This window comes from Artibeus jamaicensis, unplaced genomic scaffold (genome assembly GCF_021234435.1).
Source record: "Artibeus jamaicensis isolate MK-2021 breed Jamaican fruit bat unplaced genomic scaffold, CSHL_Jam_final contig_3126, whole genome shotgun sequence".
NCBI classification, from domain to species: domain Eukaryota; kingdom Metazoa; phylum Chordata; class Mammalia; order Chiroptera; family Phyllostomidae; genus Artibeus; species Artibeus jamaicensis.
Genome location: NW_026521723.1, coordinates 10,328,115 through 10,345,207, shown reverse-complemented (window position 1 = coordinate 10,345,207; position 17,093 = coordinate 10,328,115). Strand labels below are relative to the sequence as shown.

Genomic DNA, 17,093 nt, shown 5'->3' with positions numbered 1-17,093 from the left:
ATCGATTAAAAACCCCACAACAAAAAGTAGTCCAGAACCAAATGGTTTCACTGGTAATTTCTACCATAGAAGAATTAATAGCAATCTTTCTGAAACTCTTTGAGACATTGAGGAGAATGAAACACTCCCAAACTCATGTTATGAGGCCAGCATTACCCTGATACCAAGGCCAGAAAAGGAAATTCCTTATGAACTTAGATGCAAAAATCCTCAATAAAATACTAGCAAACTAAATTTAACACACGTTAAAAGACCCCACACCACAATCAAGTCAGATTTATTGTGGAATGCAGAATGGTTCAACTGATGCAAACCAGTAATTGTTGTAGATCACATTAAGAAAATGAAGGATAAAAATCATGATCATCTCAATAGATACAGAAAAAGCATTTGACAAAATTCAACTTTAATTCATGACAGTCTCAACAAGTTAGATATAGAAGAAATGAACACAACACAATAAAGGCCATATATGACAAGCCCACAGCTAACATCATATTCAATAGTAAAAAGCTGAACTCATTTTCTCCAGGATTAGGAACAAGAGGAGGATGCTCACTCTTGTCACTTCTGTTCTGCATAACAATGGAAGTGCTAGTGAGAGCAATTAGGCAAGAAAATAAAATAAAAGGCAACTGTTTACAGAAGACAAGATATTATATATAGAAACCTTTAAATATTCCATCCCAAAACTCTAAGAACTAATAAACAAACTTAGTAATGTTTCAGGATAATACATCAACATACAATAATCAGTTAATTTCTCTACAAGATCAATGACCTACCCCCTAAAAATTAAGAAAAAAGTTTTATTTATAACATAAAAATACTTAGTGTAAATATAATCAAAAGGTGAAAGATCTATACACTAAAATCTATAAAACATGGTGAAAGAAATTGAAGAAAGCACAAATAAATGGACAGTACCATGTTTGTAGATTAGAATAAATAATGTTAAAATTTCCACACTACCAATAATGATATATAGATTCAATAAAATTTCTATCAAAATTCCAATGTTTTTTTTTTTACAGAATGAAAAAAAATGTTCTGAAATTCATATGGTACCACAAGGACACCCAAATAGCCAAAATAATCCTTAACAATAAGAACAAAGTTTGATGCATCACTTATCTTGATTTTAAATTACATTACAAAACTATATAATCAACAATGAAACAGAGATTCCAGAAATAAAACCATGGTTATATAGTGAACTAGCATCTGACAAGGATGTCAAAAATACAAAATGTGGAAAGAATAGTCTCTTCAATACATGATTCTGAGGGAGCCTGATGTATTTTTATACAGTACACAGAAATAAACCCAAAATGAATGAAAGATTTAAACATTAGATCTGAGACTGTAAAACTCCCAGAAGAAAATATAGGAAAAATATTTCTTGACATTGGTCTTGAAAATGATATTTTGGGTATAATGTCAAAAGCACAGGTAATAAAAGCAAAAATAAACAAGTAAAATGACATCAAACTAAAAAGCTCCTGTGTAGCAAAGAAAACAATCAATAAAATTTAAAAAACAGCAACAGAATGGGATAAAATACTGACCCTGCCAGTGTGGCTCAGTTGGTTGGACATCATCTCCCACAAACCAGAAGGTCACTGGTTCAATTTCCAGTCAGGGAACATGACTCAGTTTAGAGTTTTGTCCCAGACTGGGGCATGTACAAGAGACAACTGATTGATGTTTCTCTCCCTCTCTTTCTCTTTCCCTTCACCTTTCTCTAAAGTAAAAAATAAAAATTTATTAAAATGGGAGAAAATATTTATAATCCAAATAGAGTCATGCAGCACTTAACGATGGAGATACATTCTGAGAAATTTGTCATTAGGTGGTTTTATCCCTGTGCAAATATCATAGCATATGCTTACTTAAACCAAGATGCTGTAGCCTACTACACACTTAGGCTATATGGTATAGCCTATCATTCCTAGGCTACACGCCTCTACAGTCTGTTACTGTACAAAACAATGTAAGATTAAATTAAGCACGAGAGAAAATGATGCAATCGAGAGGCAGAATAAGCGCAAAACTTATGAGGCTGCTGCAGGCTTAACATTTTATACCATTTTATAACAAACTATATTTTTATAAGTAGAAAGAGTGTACTCTAGAATAACAATAAAAATATAGAGCAGCACATACATAAAGTAGCAACAAAGTTGTTTTTATCATTATTGAGTAGTTTAAAATTATGTGGTTACTGTACATAATTTTATGTGCTAAACTTTTAAAAATTACTTTATTATTGTTTAAGTACAGCTGTCTGCATTTTCTCCTCCCCATATGTGCTATACTTTTATACGACTGGCAGCACAGTAGGTTTGTTTACACCAGCATCACCACAGACACACACATCAGCATTGTACTGCAACATAATGACAGCTACAGCATCACTAGACAATAGGAATTTTTCAGTTTTATTATGATCTTATGGGACTGCCATTGCATATGCAGTCCGCCATTGACTCAAATTTTGCTATGTGGTGCATAACTACATTTTATAAGAGACTAATATCCAAAATATTTAGTGAACTCCTATAACTCAATATTGAAATAACAAATAACCCAACTAAAAAATAGACAAAGGACTTGAATAAATATAACTCCAAAGAAGATGCCATAATGGTTAACAGGTATATGAAAAGGTGCTGCACACCACTAATCATCAAGTAAATCCTAATTGAAACTATAATGAGGTATTACCTACATGTTTTAGGATGGCTATTATCAAGAGAACAAAAGATAAGTGTTGGTGAGGTTGTGGAGTAAAGGGAACCCTGGTGCACTGTTGGTGGGAATGCAATTGGTGCAGCCATTGTGGAAACAGTATGAAGATTTTTCAAAAAATTAAAAATAGATCTATCATAATTTTTATACCTTCTGCTTTTGGGTATTTATCCAGAAAAATTGAAACTAGGGTCCCAAAGAGACACCTGAGCTCCCGTGTTCACTGCAGCATTGATCACTGTAGCCAACAGGTGGAACAACCTGGGTGTCCACTGATGGGTAAGTGGGTAAATAAAATGTGACAAATACATACAATGGAATGTTATTCAGTCTTTAAAAAAATAAATTTTGTAACAACACGGATGGACCTGAAGGACATTAGGGTGAATGAACTAAACCATTCACAGAAAGAGAAATACTGTATGATCTAACTTATATGTAGAATCTAGAATAGTCAACGTGATAGAGGCAGAGACTAGAATGGCGATTGCCAGGGGCTGGGGAGGAGAAAGTGGGGAGGTGAAGGTCAAGGGGTACAAAGTTCATTTATGTAAGATAAATATGTTTTAGAGAATTACTAGGTAATTTAGAGAATTGCCTAGTGTCCATAGCTAACAATAAATAACCTACTGTAAGTTTTTACCACATACACACATTAATAATAAAATAATAATAATAATAATAATAATAAAGGGAATGGAAAGAAACTTTGTATTGTGATGAAGATATTTTTGGCCTTGATGTTGGTAATGGTTTTATGGGTGAATACTTATGCCTAAACTCATAAAATTGTATACATTTAATACATACCATTTTCACATGTCAATCATACTTCAATAGAGGGATTAAAAATTTTTTAATTACTGATCCATTAGTATGAAAAAGTCAGTGGTACTGCATTAGTTTGCTAGTACTGCTGAAACAAGTACCACAAACTGAGTGCTTTGGGTGACAGAAATTTATTGTCTTAGTCTGGAGGCTAGAAGTCTGAGATCAAGGTGTTGGAAGGGCCATGCTCTCTCTGAAGGCTCTAGGGAAGGATCTGTGTCAGACTCTGTCCTAGCTTCTGCTGCTCCTTAGCTTGTGGTACCATAACTCCAATTTAACATGGTGTTCTCCCTGTGAGCATGTCTGTGTGTTAGAGTTCCCCATTTTATAAAGATACCAGTTACATTGAATTAGGGATTCACTCTAGTCCAGTGTGACTTTGAACTAATCACAGCTGCAAATAATCTATTTTCATTTTTTATTTTTAAAATATATTTTATTGATTTTGCTACTACAGTTGTTCCCTCCCCCCTCCTATTCCCCTTCACCCTGCACACGCCTTCCAACTTACCTTCTGCCCCCTTTACTTCATGTCCATGGGTCATACATGTAAGTTCTTTGGCTTCTACATTTCCTATACTATTCTTACCCTCCCCCTGTCTATTTTGTACCTATCATTTAATGCTACTTATTCCCTGTGCCTTTTCCCCCATCCTCCCCCTCCCCCTTACCACTGATAACCCTCCATGTGATCTCCATTTCTGTGAATCTGTTCCTGTTCTAGTTGTTTGCTTAGTTTGTTTTTGTTTTAATTTTCTTTTAGGTTCTGTTGTTAATAGTTGTGAGTTTATTGTCAAATAAGATCACATTTTGAGAAACAGGCCTAAGAACTTCAACATAGGAACTTTTGGAAAACATAATTCAACCCAGAACAAGCACTAAGCTCTACTAATAATAGTTGTATTCTTTATTCTACACGTATACACAAAGTACACACGCTTCCAGTTTCATTTAGAAATATGCTTGATGAATCAGTAAATATGATCGATTTTATTACATTTCAGTGCTTGACTAGATTATCTTTTAATATTTCATGTATGAAGCCGGAAATACATACATAATATTGTTATATACCAAAGTATGAGTGTTGTCTGGAGGGAAAGTACTTGTATGATGGTTTAAGTTGCAAACTGAACTAAATTCAACAATCTTATTTCAGGTGCAGAATGGCTAAAATATTTATTATAGAAAGAAAAGTATAATCTCTCTTTAAATAAGTCCCTGTGAAAGGAACTGACACATAGAAGTACTTACAATTTTCCTTTTCTTGTGTCCAGTTCACTCTTCTCAGATGGCTCATAAATGCTTATTCAATGGTTAAGTCCAGAGGAAGAATTTCTTAGCATCCTAAATCATAAGAAAGATTTTTAAAACATTGTTGTGTTTTAAAAACAATACCATAAAGCAGAAGTTTTTCAGAAACCAAACTTGAAGCAGATGAAGACACTATGATGGTCAGAGACTCTGTAAAATGCAGGAGAAGGAATGCGTGGGGACCTTGGGGTGTATGAAATAAACAATTCGAGCTAGTTGAAGACTGTCGTTCCCCTCTGTCTCTTTCTGTTTCTCTCTGCTTTTGTTTCCTTGTTTCCAAGGTAGATAGGTGTATTACTGAAGGTTTCTCAGAGAAACAGAACAACAGGATATGTGTGTAGGCATGTGGAGAGAGAAAGATTTATTTTCAGGAATTGGTTCATGTCGTTATAAAAGCTTGGAAAGTCCAAAATCTGCAGGTTGGGTGAGCAGCTAGGAGACCAAGGAAGAACTTGCAGTTCAAATGTGAAGGCAGTTTGCTGGCAGAATTCCTTTTCCGAGGAGGTCAATCTTTTTTTATTAAGGAGTTCCACTGATGAGGCCTGCCCACATTATGGAGACTATTTTTTTATGCAGTGTCTAGTGATATAAATGTCAATATAACCTAAAAATATCTTCACAGAAACATCTAGAATGATGTTTGACTCATTATCTGGGAACCATGGTATAGCCAAGTTGACATAATTTATTAACAGAGTGGAAAAACAGGAAAGGAAGAAGAATGAACTACTCTTCTCAGTTCTGGTTCCAAAATTCTCCAGACTGTATTCTGATTTGTCTGGTGGCCTCAGATGCCCACCACTGGATCAAATATTTTAATTAGGGGTGACCCTGGATAAAAGGCTGTGATCAGCCCAACTCATGCGAGGTGCCTGTTATGGCCTAATCTACTGTGGCTAGGGAAGGGATGGAGGCAGGGTTACCTCATACAAAATAGTAGTCAAGTACTAAAGGAAGTGTCTCCTAATTGGGAAATCATTGATCAATGGCTTATGAGTATAATTTTCATGTGTTGATATATTATTCCATTAAATGATGAAATAACTTTAATTTGTTTGCAAAGCATTTAATTTAGTTATGGTTAACTGATTTTGTATCAAGTTGTACATAAGATTTTGTGGCGAAATAATGGCTTTCCTTTCACTTACCTACCTAAAATTGATTTTATTTACTTTCTCTGAATATTTTTCTAGTTTCTTCTATGGATGGAAAGCAGAACCATACAACAGCGCCTACAAGAGGTAATATACTTTTTGGTTTCCACCCACCCCCATGGTTATATGAAGTAATAGAGTGTTAAACTTTCTTAGAGATGCAGCTGATGGTCTGGTCTGAGGGCCAGCCTTGTGCCCCGTATAGGAATGTGGTGATCTGAATGCTGTGATGGGGGGGGGGACCCTGAGTGACCCTCCCCTCCTCCCCCAAAGCAGTTGAATTCCATTTGGAAATTATGAAGCTTTTCCCATCAGGCACTGTGCTAGGCTTTACAGAGAACACAAGGATGAGGAAGATGAGCAAGACTGTGAGAGAGCCCTCAGGGAGCTCAGTTTTATGGGGGCACACAGACATGAGCATGGTGATCATGTCAAGTGCACCAGGAGTCTGGAGGAGGGAGCTGTTAGCACCAAGGCTCAGAGAAGGCTTCAGGGAGGAGGCATCATGTGAACTGGGCCTTAGAGGAAGAGCAGTATTATAATAGACAAAGACTGTTGGGCAGGGCCAGCCAGACCACAGGAACAATGTGAGGAAAGACATATCCAAGCACTTGTGCTTGGTGTTTTCTTTCTGAAGTGTGGGAGCAATGTAGGGAGTGATGGGATTGGAAAGGTGAGTCAATTTGAAAAAGGGCTTTCAAAGGCAACACAAAGACACTCCAATGTTTTCTTCAGGCAGCAAGAGATGTCTGAAGGGTCTTTGAGTTGAGTGAGTCACATCTGTGTTATAGAGCAATGGGCCTGGTTGCAATTTCAGGTATGAATTGAAGACAGGAGAGTTTTGAGACAGAGACAGAAGTTAGGAGGCTTTTGCAGTATCTTGGTGCATAATGATGGGGATTTAAACTAGAGGATGGTAGTGAGAAAAGAATTCCAGAAAGCCAATTGGATTTTGTCTGTGTGTATAAGGCTGGATGAGAGTAGGAGGTATTCAGGCAAAGAATCCAAAAGAGACAGGCTATGACTTCTGGTGCTGGAGCAAATATGAGAATCCACCCTCTATCCCCAGTGAAGCAGGAGGTGAAATCATTCTGGCTGATTGGGAGGGATGGAGAATAGTTGTGTAGACAGGTGCCAAAGCCATTGAGCATAGGGCAGTGCCTGGTCATTGTAAATGATCAGTACAGGCATTAAAAAGGGAAAAGGAGGGTGAAGAAAGGGTGAAACAATAGCAACTCTGTAAGAACTGTCATAAAGGAGAAGGGCGATTGGGTGATTGACTGAAAATTATAAAATGGAGGAAGGTGAAAGAACATAGAATCTCCACTGTGCTTAGATTCCTCACCATTGGAGTTACTATTTTGGATACTCCAATGGTCTTGTTAAAATACACATGTTTACATGATTAGCTAATACTCTCTAAAAAATTGAGTCAAATACATACATACATATATATATTAGGCAAAAACATTAAAGCCTTGTAGTGTTTTCAAGCTAGAGTTCCAACTCCTGAGAACATTGGAGAGCTTTCACAACTTGCTTCCTCAACTGTCTCTTTCTTTCTGATTTTATCTTCAGCATCTTTCCCTTGTGCACATGTCTGCTCACACACATCTAACTCTAGTTGTTCCCAACAAGCCATGTTCTTGTGTGCTGCTAGACCTCTGCCAAGTTGGAGTTTCCTTCTGTAAGGGGATGCCACCTGGAGTGGTGGAAGTAGCTTGGGTGTAACTGCTTCTCAGATCTGCTTTATAATCCTCTCTCTTCCTCCACCTAGTTAAGGGATCTTTCTTTGGCTGTGAAATCCAAAGGCCTGAGTCTATCACAGAAGAGGCAGATGACACCAAGAGAGGAGAGTAGAGATATCAAATGCAGAGTTTAGCACAGGCAAGCTCAGTTCCTGTAGAAATTCAGCCTTGCAGAACCACAGTTGTTTCTGCTCATGTTAAAGTGATGAAATTATGGGCACTCACTCTGTAGCAGGTGAGTTGTAGCAGATACCTAATCACCTTTCAGCAAACCCCTGTCAGTCATGGACACATTATGTCCATGTCAACTTATGAGAAAAATGTGAGCTTCCGTGTTGGAAACTACTTGTAGGTTACAGGGCTTAATTTTTACTATAAAAGATGGAGAAAATGAGTCAATTTCTATATTTAGTCCTCATAATTAGAGCATTATATGGGAACGAAATATGTGAGAAAAGTTTTTAGTTGAACTCTTTGGGAGTAACAAGAAGGATTGAAGGAAAAAATGTGTTCATTTTACCATCTTTCTTATTCTACACCTCCAATTTTTTAGCTTGTTAACCTGAATGCCATCTCAGTTTTAATTTTTTTCATATCTCAGTTTTGCTGCTTTATTTAAAAATTGAAATTCTGAAAGTTTTTGTTGTTCATGAATCTGTCTCTCACAGTTTTTGAAAGCAGTTATCCTTTTTGGTTTTAATTTTATTTTTAATCCTCACCTGAGGATATGTCTATTGCTTTGAGAGAGAGACATTGATTTGAGAAAGAAAAAATGAAACATCTATTGGTTGCCTCCCATACATACTCTGACCAGGGATGAATCCAGAAACTTTTGGTGCCTGGGACAACGCTCTAACCAACTGAGCCCCATGGCCAGGGCCATCTTAGTTATTTTTAATACTACTGACTTCCCATATTTATTTTTGTCTGAAGTGCCATCCTTAGTGTGAAGTATTTAGATTTGATATTACTAATTTATTTTCTCTCATCAAAATGTAGGACACAACCATATCACTATGTATTCCATTTTCTACCATGATTAGCATAAGTTATAAAAATGTATAGTAGTTTCTAACCAAAAGATTCATTAGTTTTATTTGTAGTTGAGAATTGTGTTTTCCGTGTTTTTTCATAGATATCAAAATTCCTAAATTTATTTCAAAATACTTAAAAATGTCTCACACATGTAATACATCCTGTTGACCCAATAACACATAATATAGGGGAAAATGAGTTAATCTTTGAATTCAGTTTAATATGTTATATAACTTTCATGAATGTTTAATTTTTTAATATGTCTAATATTTTTGGGATAAGACCACCAGCAAAGCAATGGTCTACTACAACTTTACGTAATATGTTGTGGGAAATTTAACACGTGAAGTTCTTTATCAAGCTTTCTTTTACCATTCTTTGTGCATGTTTGCATGTGTGTGTGTGTGTGTGTTGTCCAGCTAACAGCTCCCTGACTGTGTTGGAGAACACAAAGGCTGTGCTCTCCTGCCTTCCTGTCCGGTTGACGAATGCGATTGTAACAACATGGAAAATAACGCTCGGAGACAAGCCTCCCTGCATCAAAGCCTACAGGAGAGAGAAAAATGAGACGTCAGAGGCAAACTGTACTGACAAGAGAATAACCTGGCTCTACAGACCTGACCAGAATGCTGCCCTTCAGATTGACCCAGTGCTCATCACTCATGATGGGTTTTATGAGTGTGTAGTGATAACACCTGATGGGAATTTCTGTCATGGATATCACCTCCAAGTGTTAGGTGAGGAACATACACTGGTGTTTCAGATAACCAGATTTGAGACTGAAGGAAATGTCTTTTTTGTTTCCATATCTATTGTGTTAAGACTAAAGCATTTCCCCTATGTCTCTGCAGTGGCCCCTGAGGTGACCCTGTCTCACAGCAGGAATAGGACAGCGGTGTGCAAGGCAGTTGCAGGAAAGCCAGCTGCTTGGATCTCCTGGACCCCAGAGGGAGACTGTGTGCCTGAGCATAAGCATTGGGGCAATGGCACAGTGACTGTCCAGAGTACCTGCCACTGGGCAGACAGCAATGTGTCTACTGTGTCCTGCTCTGTCTTCCACGAGGCTGGCAACTGGAGTCTGTCCACAGAGCTGAATCAAGGTAAGCACCTGTTTCTTTTCAGGAGAAGACTGGCGCAGTCTTCTCTTCCATAGTAGATTATGAATGAACTAAACACAGGTAAAGAAAGCTTGGACTCCTCATTGTAGATATTCCCTAAAACTTAACTAGGACACACATTAGTATGCTATAGAAATTGTTCGTCTTCTTATATTAAATAGATGATGTCTTACCAGTCCATTCTCTGAATATATTTTAGTGTGGCAGCTCTGAGAATATTGTTTGCTAATTTAGTGATCTATAGGCTTTTACTTCGAGATTATTTCTCATAGTGGTCACCACTTTGTCGCCCTGAGTAAGGATCAAGTTTTCCTTCCCCTATTTGTCATCTGAAACCAGTTAATCAATTCATTCACCAAATATGTGTTGAATGTTATTTATATGTAGAAAACTGATAATATAAAAATAAAAGACAAAGTTCCTGTCCTCAGATTATTCCAGGGAGTGTAATCTGGTAGTTAGGTACAAAGCCTTTGGCATAACGTGTCTTCTCATTTATCAGCAGTGTGACTTTGACAATAATTTAATTTCTCTGTCCTGTGATGTTTTCATCTGTTAAATGAAGATGATGGTACTGCCTCATAGAATTATTGTGTTACTTAAATTATATATATATATATTTAACATAGTGCCTGCCCATTGCATAGTTGATTCTCAATAAGCATTTGCTCCTGTATTCATCATATTAACAAATATTAGTGATTAATATTAATAGACATCAGCTTTAATGTTTACTATATTAATATGCACTAGGTATTATAGTTATTTTTTTAAGATTTTATTTATTTATTTTTTAGGTAGAGAGGGGAAGGAAGGGAGAGAAACATCAGTGTGTGGTTACCTCTTATGCACCCCCTACTGGGAACCTGGCCCACGACCCAGGCATGTGCTCTGACTGGGAATCAAACCTGCAACCTTTTGATTTGCAACTCTGAGCTCAATCCAGTGAGCTACACCATCCAGGGCTAGATGGGTATTCTTGAATGCTACTGACAACACAGTTCTGACAGTATCTAATGACAATGGCTGGTGACAATTATACAACAGGTGCTTCTCAACTAGAACTTTCTGCAGACTATATTAGAGGAAGTCATGTTATGTGGCCTTATGATGGTACACAGGATATCATGAAAGGAATGATCAGGAAGGCACAAATGGTTCAAAAGAAAGTTTCAGAGAACAAACAGGAAAAATTGCAAAAGCTAGCAAAAAAAAGTGTTCAAGAATGGGCACATGAGTTCATCAGCTTTATAACATCTGAAACAAGTGAAAGATACTATCAAGAGAAATTGAAGACAAACAATGGAGAAGACATTCTCTTTGATATCTCTCTGCCTTAGGCTTTGACAGTTATATAGAACCTCTAAAATCATACCTTCAGAAATTTAGAGAGGCAATAAAAGGAGTGAAAGGAATTGGTGGGACTGTTATAGCTACAGATGGACTACGTGATGAGCCACCAGAAGAGGAGGCATCTACTAACTAGTTACCAAGCTGGCTTAATAACTGCAGATGGTCAACAACAAAATGTTATGGTTCACACAACATCATATCAACAGATTTCTGGTGTTCAACAAATTTAGTTTCCATGGTGGAGTGGGGAGTATAGAGAAGCAAGAAAGTCTATATGGTTCCAAAGTAGAGACATTAGAAGGAAATGACCAGTGAAAGATGTGTCTTAGATTACCAATGACCTCACTGGTAATATAATTTCCCAATGCCTGACTATTTAAGATTTTAATTCTGACTAGAGAGTCATTTTCATGAACAAGTTTGAAGAAAAATTGGATTTTAAAGGTATTAAGATATTTTTGTTTTGTTTGTGAGTTTGTTGCTCTGTATGACTCCTGCGTGCATTGTATACTGCAGTTCAATACCATCAAAGATTTGTAGAGAGTTTCTTATTTTCATACTTAATCATGTTATTTTTGTAATTCAAGTAAGTAGCTTGGGTAATTCATGATGTTTGGCCTTTAATAAAATATAAGGGTCAAGTTCACCCTGGCTGCTGTAGCTCAATGGATTGAGCACGGGCCTGTGAACCAAAGGATCGCAGTTCAATTCCCAGTCAGGGCACATGCCTGGGTTGCAGGCCAGGTCCCAGAAGGGGACGCACAAGAGGCAACCATACATTGACGTTTCTCTCCTCTCTCCTTCCCCTCCCATCTAAATATAAATAAATAAAATCTTAAAAAATATATACATAAGGGTCAGTTCAAACAAATTATCATATCCTGTTAATTATTCCCATGTCTTTCACATTTATTTTTTCAACATCTTTATTGAGATTTAACTTATTTACCATACTAATTCATCCCTTTTAAGTGGCTTCTGGTGTACAACTGAGTTGTGCAACTATCACCACATCAGTGTTATAGCACATTCATCACTCCTGACAGGAACCTGGTACTCCTTAGCTATCACTCCCCACTCTCACCATCTCTTCCAGGTTCAGGCAACCACTAATCTACTATCTGTCTCTATTGATTTCCCTATTTCAGACATTTTGAATAAGTGGAATAACTTAATATGTGGCCTTTTGTGACTGGCTTCTTTTATTTAGCATAATGTCTTTAAGGATCATCCATGCTGTAGCATGTATCAGTATTTTCACATCTATTCTTTATTTTCCATTATCAATCTCCATTGAACTCTAGGCTCTTATTGTATATTTCTTGTATCAGACCTATGCATTTATCTCCCATCCCACCCGACTTTCTGTTTTGTAGAACAGATTTTCAACCTATACTATAAGTTCTTTAGAATAGGTCCTTCCACATCTTCAGAGGCTTGATTCACTAATTATCTTTGTACTCTTTTGTTCTGTTTTTTTTTCTGTTACACAAATTTTTTCTCTAAGCATGCTCTTTTTTCTCCAAAGTTATAAACTAAATGCTATGACTTTGTCAAACTCTTAGCTTTTGCCATCTACTCCTATCCTAAAATTTTTAAAGAGTAGTCTATTCTCATAATTTCTTCTATGTTACCTCGAATCTGCTCTTTAACTTGTATCTTCGGAACAGAAAATGCTCTGATAGAAAGGACTGAAACACAGATGCTAAGTATTATATAATTTTTTTTATTCTTTGTAAATAATTAGCTCCTTTATAATATTTGGTATGGTCTCCCCTTCCTTCTCATCCGTCATCCTGAGATTTTCAGTTGGCTTTTTCTAATTTTAAGTCAACTTCTTAGTCTTCTTAAATAGATTCCTTTCCATCTATTCCCATAAAGAAAGACATTTCTATGGGTTCCATCATTTGCTCTCTCCTCTTCTTGCCTTTACCCCTGTTTCTTGAGCAATTTTATCTATACTCATGGTTTCAACCATTGCCTAATTATTGCCTCTCACGTGTGTGTTTTTAGCTCCAGTTTCTCTCTTTGGCCATACCACTATCAAAATCAACTCCAAATTGGGTGGCTACAGCTGGATATATCAAGGGTATCTCAATGTGCATATTCATGAAATAGAATTCCTTTCCTTTAGTCCTCCATAAGCTCCATGCCTATATTTTATATCTTGATAAATGATTTGTCAGAAAATTAAAGATATTCTACAAATCACTCTTAATTTCCCATATTCAAGTCAGTCACTATGTTTTGTTATCTTAAAGATCATTCTTAAATCTGGACATTTCTCTTTCTCCCCACTGCTTTAGTTGTGAACATAATCATTTCTTAACCAGATTATTGCAAGGTCCTTGTGACAGGACTTCTGGTTCCTAGTTTACTCCCCTCCAATTTATCCCCTACATTGTTGTCAGGGCAACCTTTCTGAAATGAGAAACATGCTGCTCTCCTACTTAAATGCCCACAGTGGCTTGTTTTTGCCCCTTGGAAAGCTAAACTCAGGGGTTACAATCTCTATCTGCTGCTCTCCTTAGCCTCATATCTTCCTGATGCCTGTGCCCCATGCATATGGGCCTTGCTGGGTTTCTCAAAATTGTTAGGCTCTTTTATTACTGTTTTCTTTCACATGCAATTTCTACCTCTCTCTCTCTATGATGTACTTCTTCACCCACACTCTTTTCTTTCATTCCATTTGCTCACTTCTTATTGAGTTTTCTAGACGAGTTTGATGTATTCCTGGGATAATCTTTTCTCATCCTGAAGTTTCATCTGTTCTACTCTGCTCACCAAATGCCTCTTGCATACCTCTGTGTGAGTACTTCCATGATCCTGTAACGGACTGACCACTTCCCTGACTCCCAGTATAGTCTTAGCATCTTGAGAAGGGAAACCATATCTTTCATTTCCATATCCTCAAAGTCTGATCCAGTGCCTCACATATACTGATGACTGCACAATTAGGTTCAGATCATCTGGACTATATTTCTATATATATCACTCTGTGCTTCAAATATGATTTAAATGAACTCATCTTCAAATCTTTGCTTAAATTCCTGTTCTTGAAAAGTCCTTTCTTCTTTTAACCTAGTTAATCCTGTTGTCAGTAAGGCTCAGTTCAAATCTTACTTCACCCTGACCTCCCAGTTATGTTGATTAAGCTTTCCAATTGCTTAGGTGATTAACAATTTGTAATGCTCACTTATCACTGTTTTTGCTCTCTGGTAAGTTATCTTTTCATTTGTATGGATCTTATTTCTCCAATTGGACTGTGTGTTTTTTGAGGGCTGTGATGTGTCTTTATTGTCTTCCCTTACAGTGCCCAGGAGATTGTTTGACATTCTTCTACTTTAGTATTTGAGCAGGTTGTTTAATGGATGACCTGACCTCTTGGAGCCAAGAATCAGATCCATACTTAGAGTTCACATTCTCTTCGTTATCATTTTCATAGGAGAAAAGACTTCAGAAAAGTGGTCCTAATTAGTTCAATTTTTTTAATGATTTCTGAGGCCATTTGATACATGAATAAGTGAAAGGAAAATATAAAATGCCCTACTCGAAAGGCTGCAGATACTTAGTGACAAAATCATTTCACTGTGTGGAATATATTATTAAGAAGTGCCCAAAATATTAAGAATAATGCTCCAAAGGAATAACATTTACACAAGCAAACAGAATAAAAACAAAGATGCTGAAATAGAGAACAAGTGGGCAGCGACCAGAGGGGAGAGGGAAGGGGAACTTGAGGGGAAAAAGGGGGAGGAATTTTGAGGAACAAGTATGAAAGACACAGAGTTGAGGACTGGGGGGGGGGGGAATGGGAGGGAGGGGGAGACCGGGCGGGGGGGGAAGGAAAAAAAAATGTACTTGAAAAGTAACTAAATAAAAAAAAAAAAAAAAAAAAAAAAAAAAAAAAAAAGAATAATGCTCCAAAGGACTAACATTTACACAAGAAATTAGAAAGTATGCTTCCTTTTTTATTATAAAATTGGGAAGCATTAGAAATACTTAATGTGCACTTATTCATTCAGAAAATAATGATTAAAAATCAACTGTGTGTAAAACACAGACATGATTCCTAAACTCTGTCATGAAGGAATGATGCATTAGCAACATTTGAATTCTGATCTAAAAGGTGTTTTGATTGTCACTACTTCCAAGTAACAGTTATAATTTGTTTATTAGAAGAATCCTTGAAATGACTCTAGCCCTACCTGTGTTGCCTGTGTTTAAAGGTGATGGACCCCTGGGATTTCCAGTGCTGTGTTTACTGACCATACTCTATGTGAAATCCCCTCTTTTCTTGGTTTTCCTGGTCATTGTGGAATTCTTCTGCTTCCAGAGGATAAATGGTTGCAGGTAGGAACTGAAGACTGGAAAATGTAAACTCAATAGAAAGAAAAACATCATTGTAAAACTTTGAGTTTACAGTGTCCTGGAAAAGTTTGATACAATTCTTGGTGCATTATGTTTGTTCCCTCAGCCTCTTTCCTGACATGAAAGCTTTGTTAACAACTGACAGCCCAGGCAGAGTTGGGCAGCATGAGAACAAGAACTTCTGCTTTATCGTAGTTTTTCCCTGGGAAAGAACTGTCCTAGACCACCCTTTGAGAATGGGGGAGATAAAGTTTAGCTGGGGCTTAAGTGTTTACTTCCCAGTATCTCTTCTTCGGGAGGCTTGTATTTATTCCTGTGTAATTGTACATTTTATGTTTTTTTCCTAGAGCATGAAAATAAAAAATCTGGAAGTCAATTTAAATTTGATGAGATGTCACGAAAAAGCAACCAGTTGGAAAACTTGGAGTTCAACATCTAGCTCAGCTGCTCCTGTTACTCTTGGATATCTTTGTGTTTATGAGAGGCCATGTGATAGTTTGCGAGGCCTGTTGCAACCTGTGTTTGTGTGTGTGCATGTGTTTACATATATATGTAAAAGCTTACTGCCTGCCATCATAAATGTCTAGGATGACCCATCTACTTTTATATTTGCTCTAGTGAATTATATTTAAAAATGAGAAACTACTGCTTCTTATTCTAAAGAGGAAGATGACTCAGCTAAAGCCAAATAACAATGCTGTGCAGTTTTTCTGCAGCCCTTGGGTTCTTTAGATGGAGATTTCTTTCGTCCTAGCACAGCGATTTTCAACTGGCATGCCGCAAGAATTTTTAAATAGTCAAGTAACGCAATACTTGACTATTTAGTCAGAGATACTGACCTCTTTTCCCTTAGATTGTCAAACAAAAAAAGGACAGTATCCAACAGAACGATGGCCATCTGGTGTGAATGAATCAAAATTATACCTTGGAAAACTGGCAAAAAATATATTTTTTGGTGTACCACAGAATTTTAGTAATTAGTTTATGTGTGCCATGAGATGAAAATGTCTGAAAATCGCTGCCCTAATTTCTTGTTTCTTTTGCCTATATGAGATGCTAATCAATGTTACAAGGGCAGGAGCCACCGCAAACACTGCCTGCCACTCAGCCTGTACGTAGCTGACTTCCCATCTCCCCTCACTTTATTCCCTTTTATTTGCTGGCAATTACTGGAGCAGTTGTATTGCATGTTTGATTGATCATTAAATAAATGGCCAGAAGTTATTTTTAATAATGTGTGCATTTTTAAAGAAATTGTAAGTTGATCCCAAACAAGGAGCTATTAAAGTCTTTGGAGACAGAGTTGAATATCACCTTACCATTTAGAACTCTGGTGTCTCAAGTCTCTTTCTTGATTTTCTTTTATCTGCACTCTTGGTTGGAATGGATTAATGGTGGTCAGAGTAATAGTAGTAGTTTGA

The 17,093-nt window shown here is 36.9% G+C and overlaps 1 protein-coding gene and 1 pseudogene across 1 annotated transcript; both read left to right on the top strand.

Moving 5' to 3' along the window:
• Window positions 1-8,008: 8,008 nt before the first annotated feature.
• Window positions 8,009-15,658, top strand: LOC119043011 (cell surface glycoprotein CD200 receptor 1-like). The gene is made up of 4 exons (XM_053663028.1): window positions 8,009-8,030; window positions 9,250-9,567; window positions 9,682-9,930; window positions 15,531-15,658. Exons 1-4 carry the CDS (start codon window positions 8,009-8,011, stop codon window positions 15,656-15,658), a joined length of 717 nt encoding a protein of 238 aa, XP_053519003.1.
• On the top strand, window positions 10,965-11,531 carry LOC119042997 (nuclear transcription factor Y subunit beta-like; annotated as a pseudogene).
• Window positions 15,659-17,093: the final 1,435 nt, after the last annotated feature.

What these genes read in the sequence shown, in the direction of transcription:
- LOC119043011 (XM_053663028.1), top strand. Translation starts at nt 8,009, where the DNA reads ATGGGCACTCACTCTGTAGCAG. An exon ending in GGGCACTCACTCTGTAGCAG is followed by an intron (nt 8,031 to 9,249) that starts GTGAGTTGTAGC and finishes TGTGTTGTCCAG; the next exon opens with CTAACAGCTCCCTGACTGTG. An exon ending in ATATCACCTCCAAGTGTTAG is followed by an intron (nt 9,568 to 9,681) that starts GTGAGGAACATA and finishes ATGTCTCTGCAG; the next exon opens with TGGCCCCTGAGGTGACCCTG.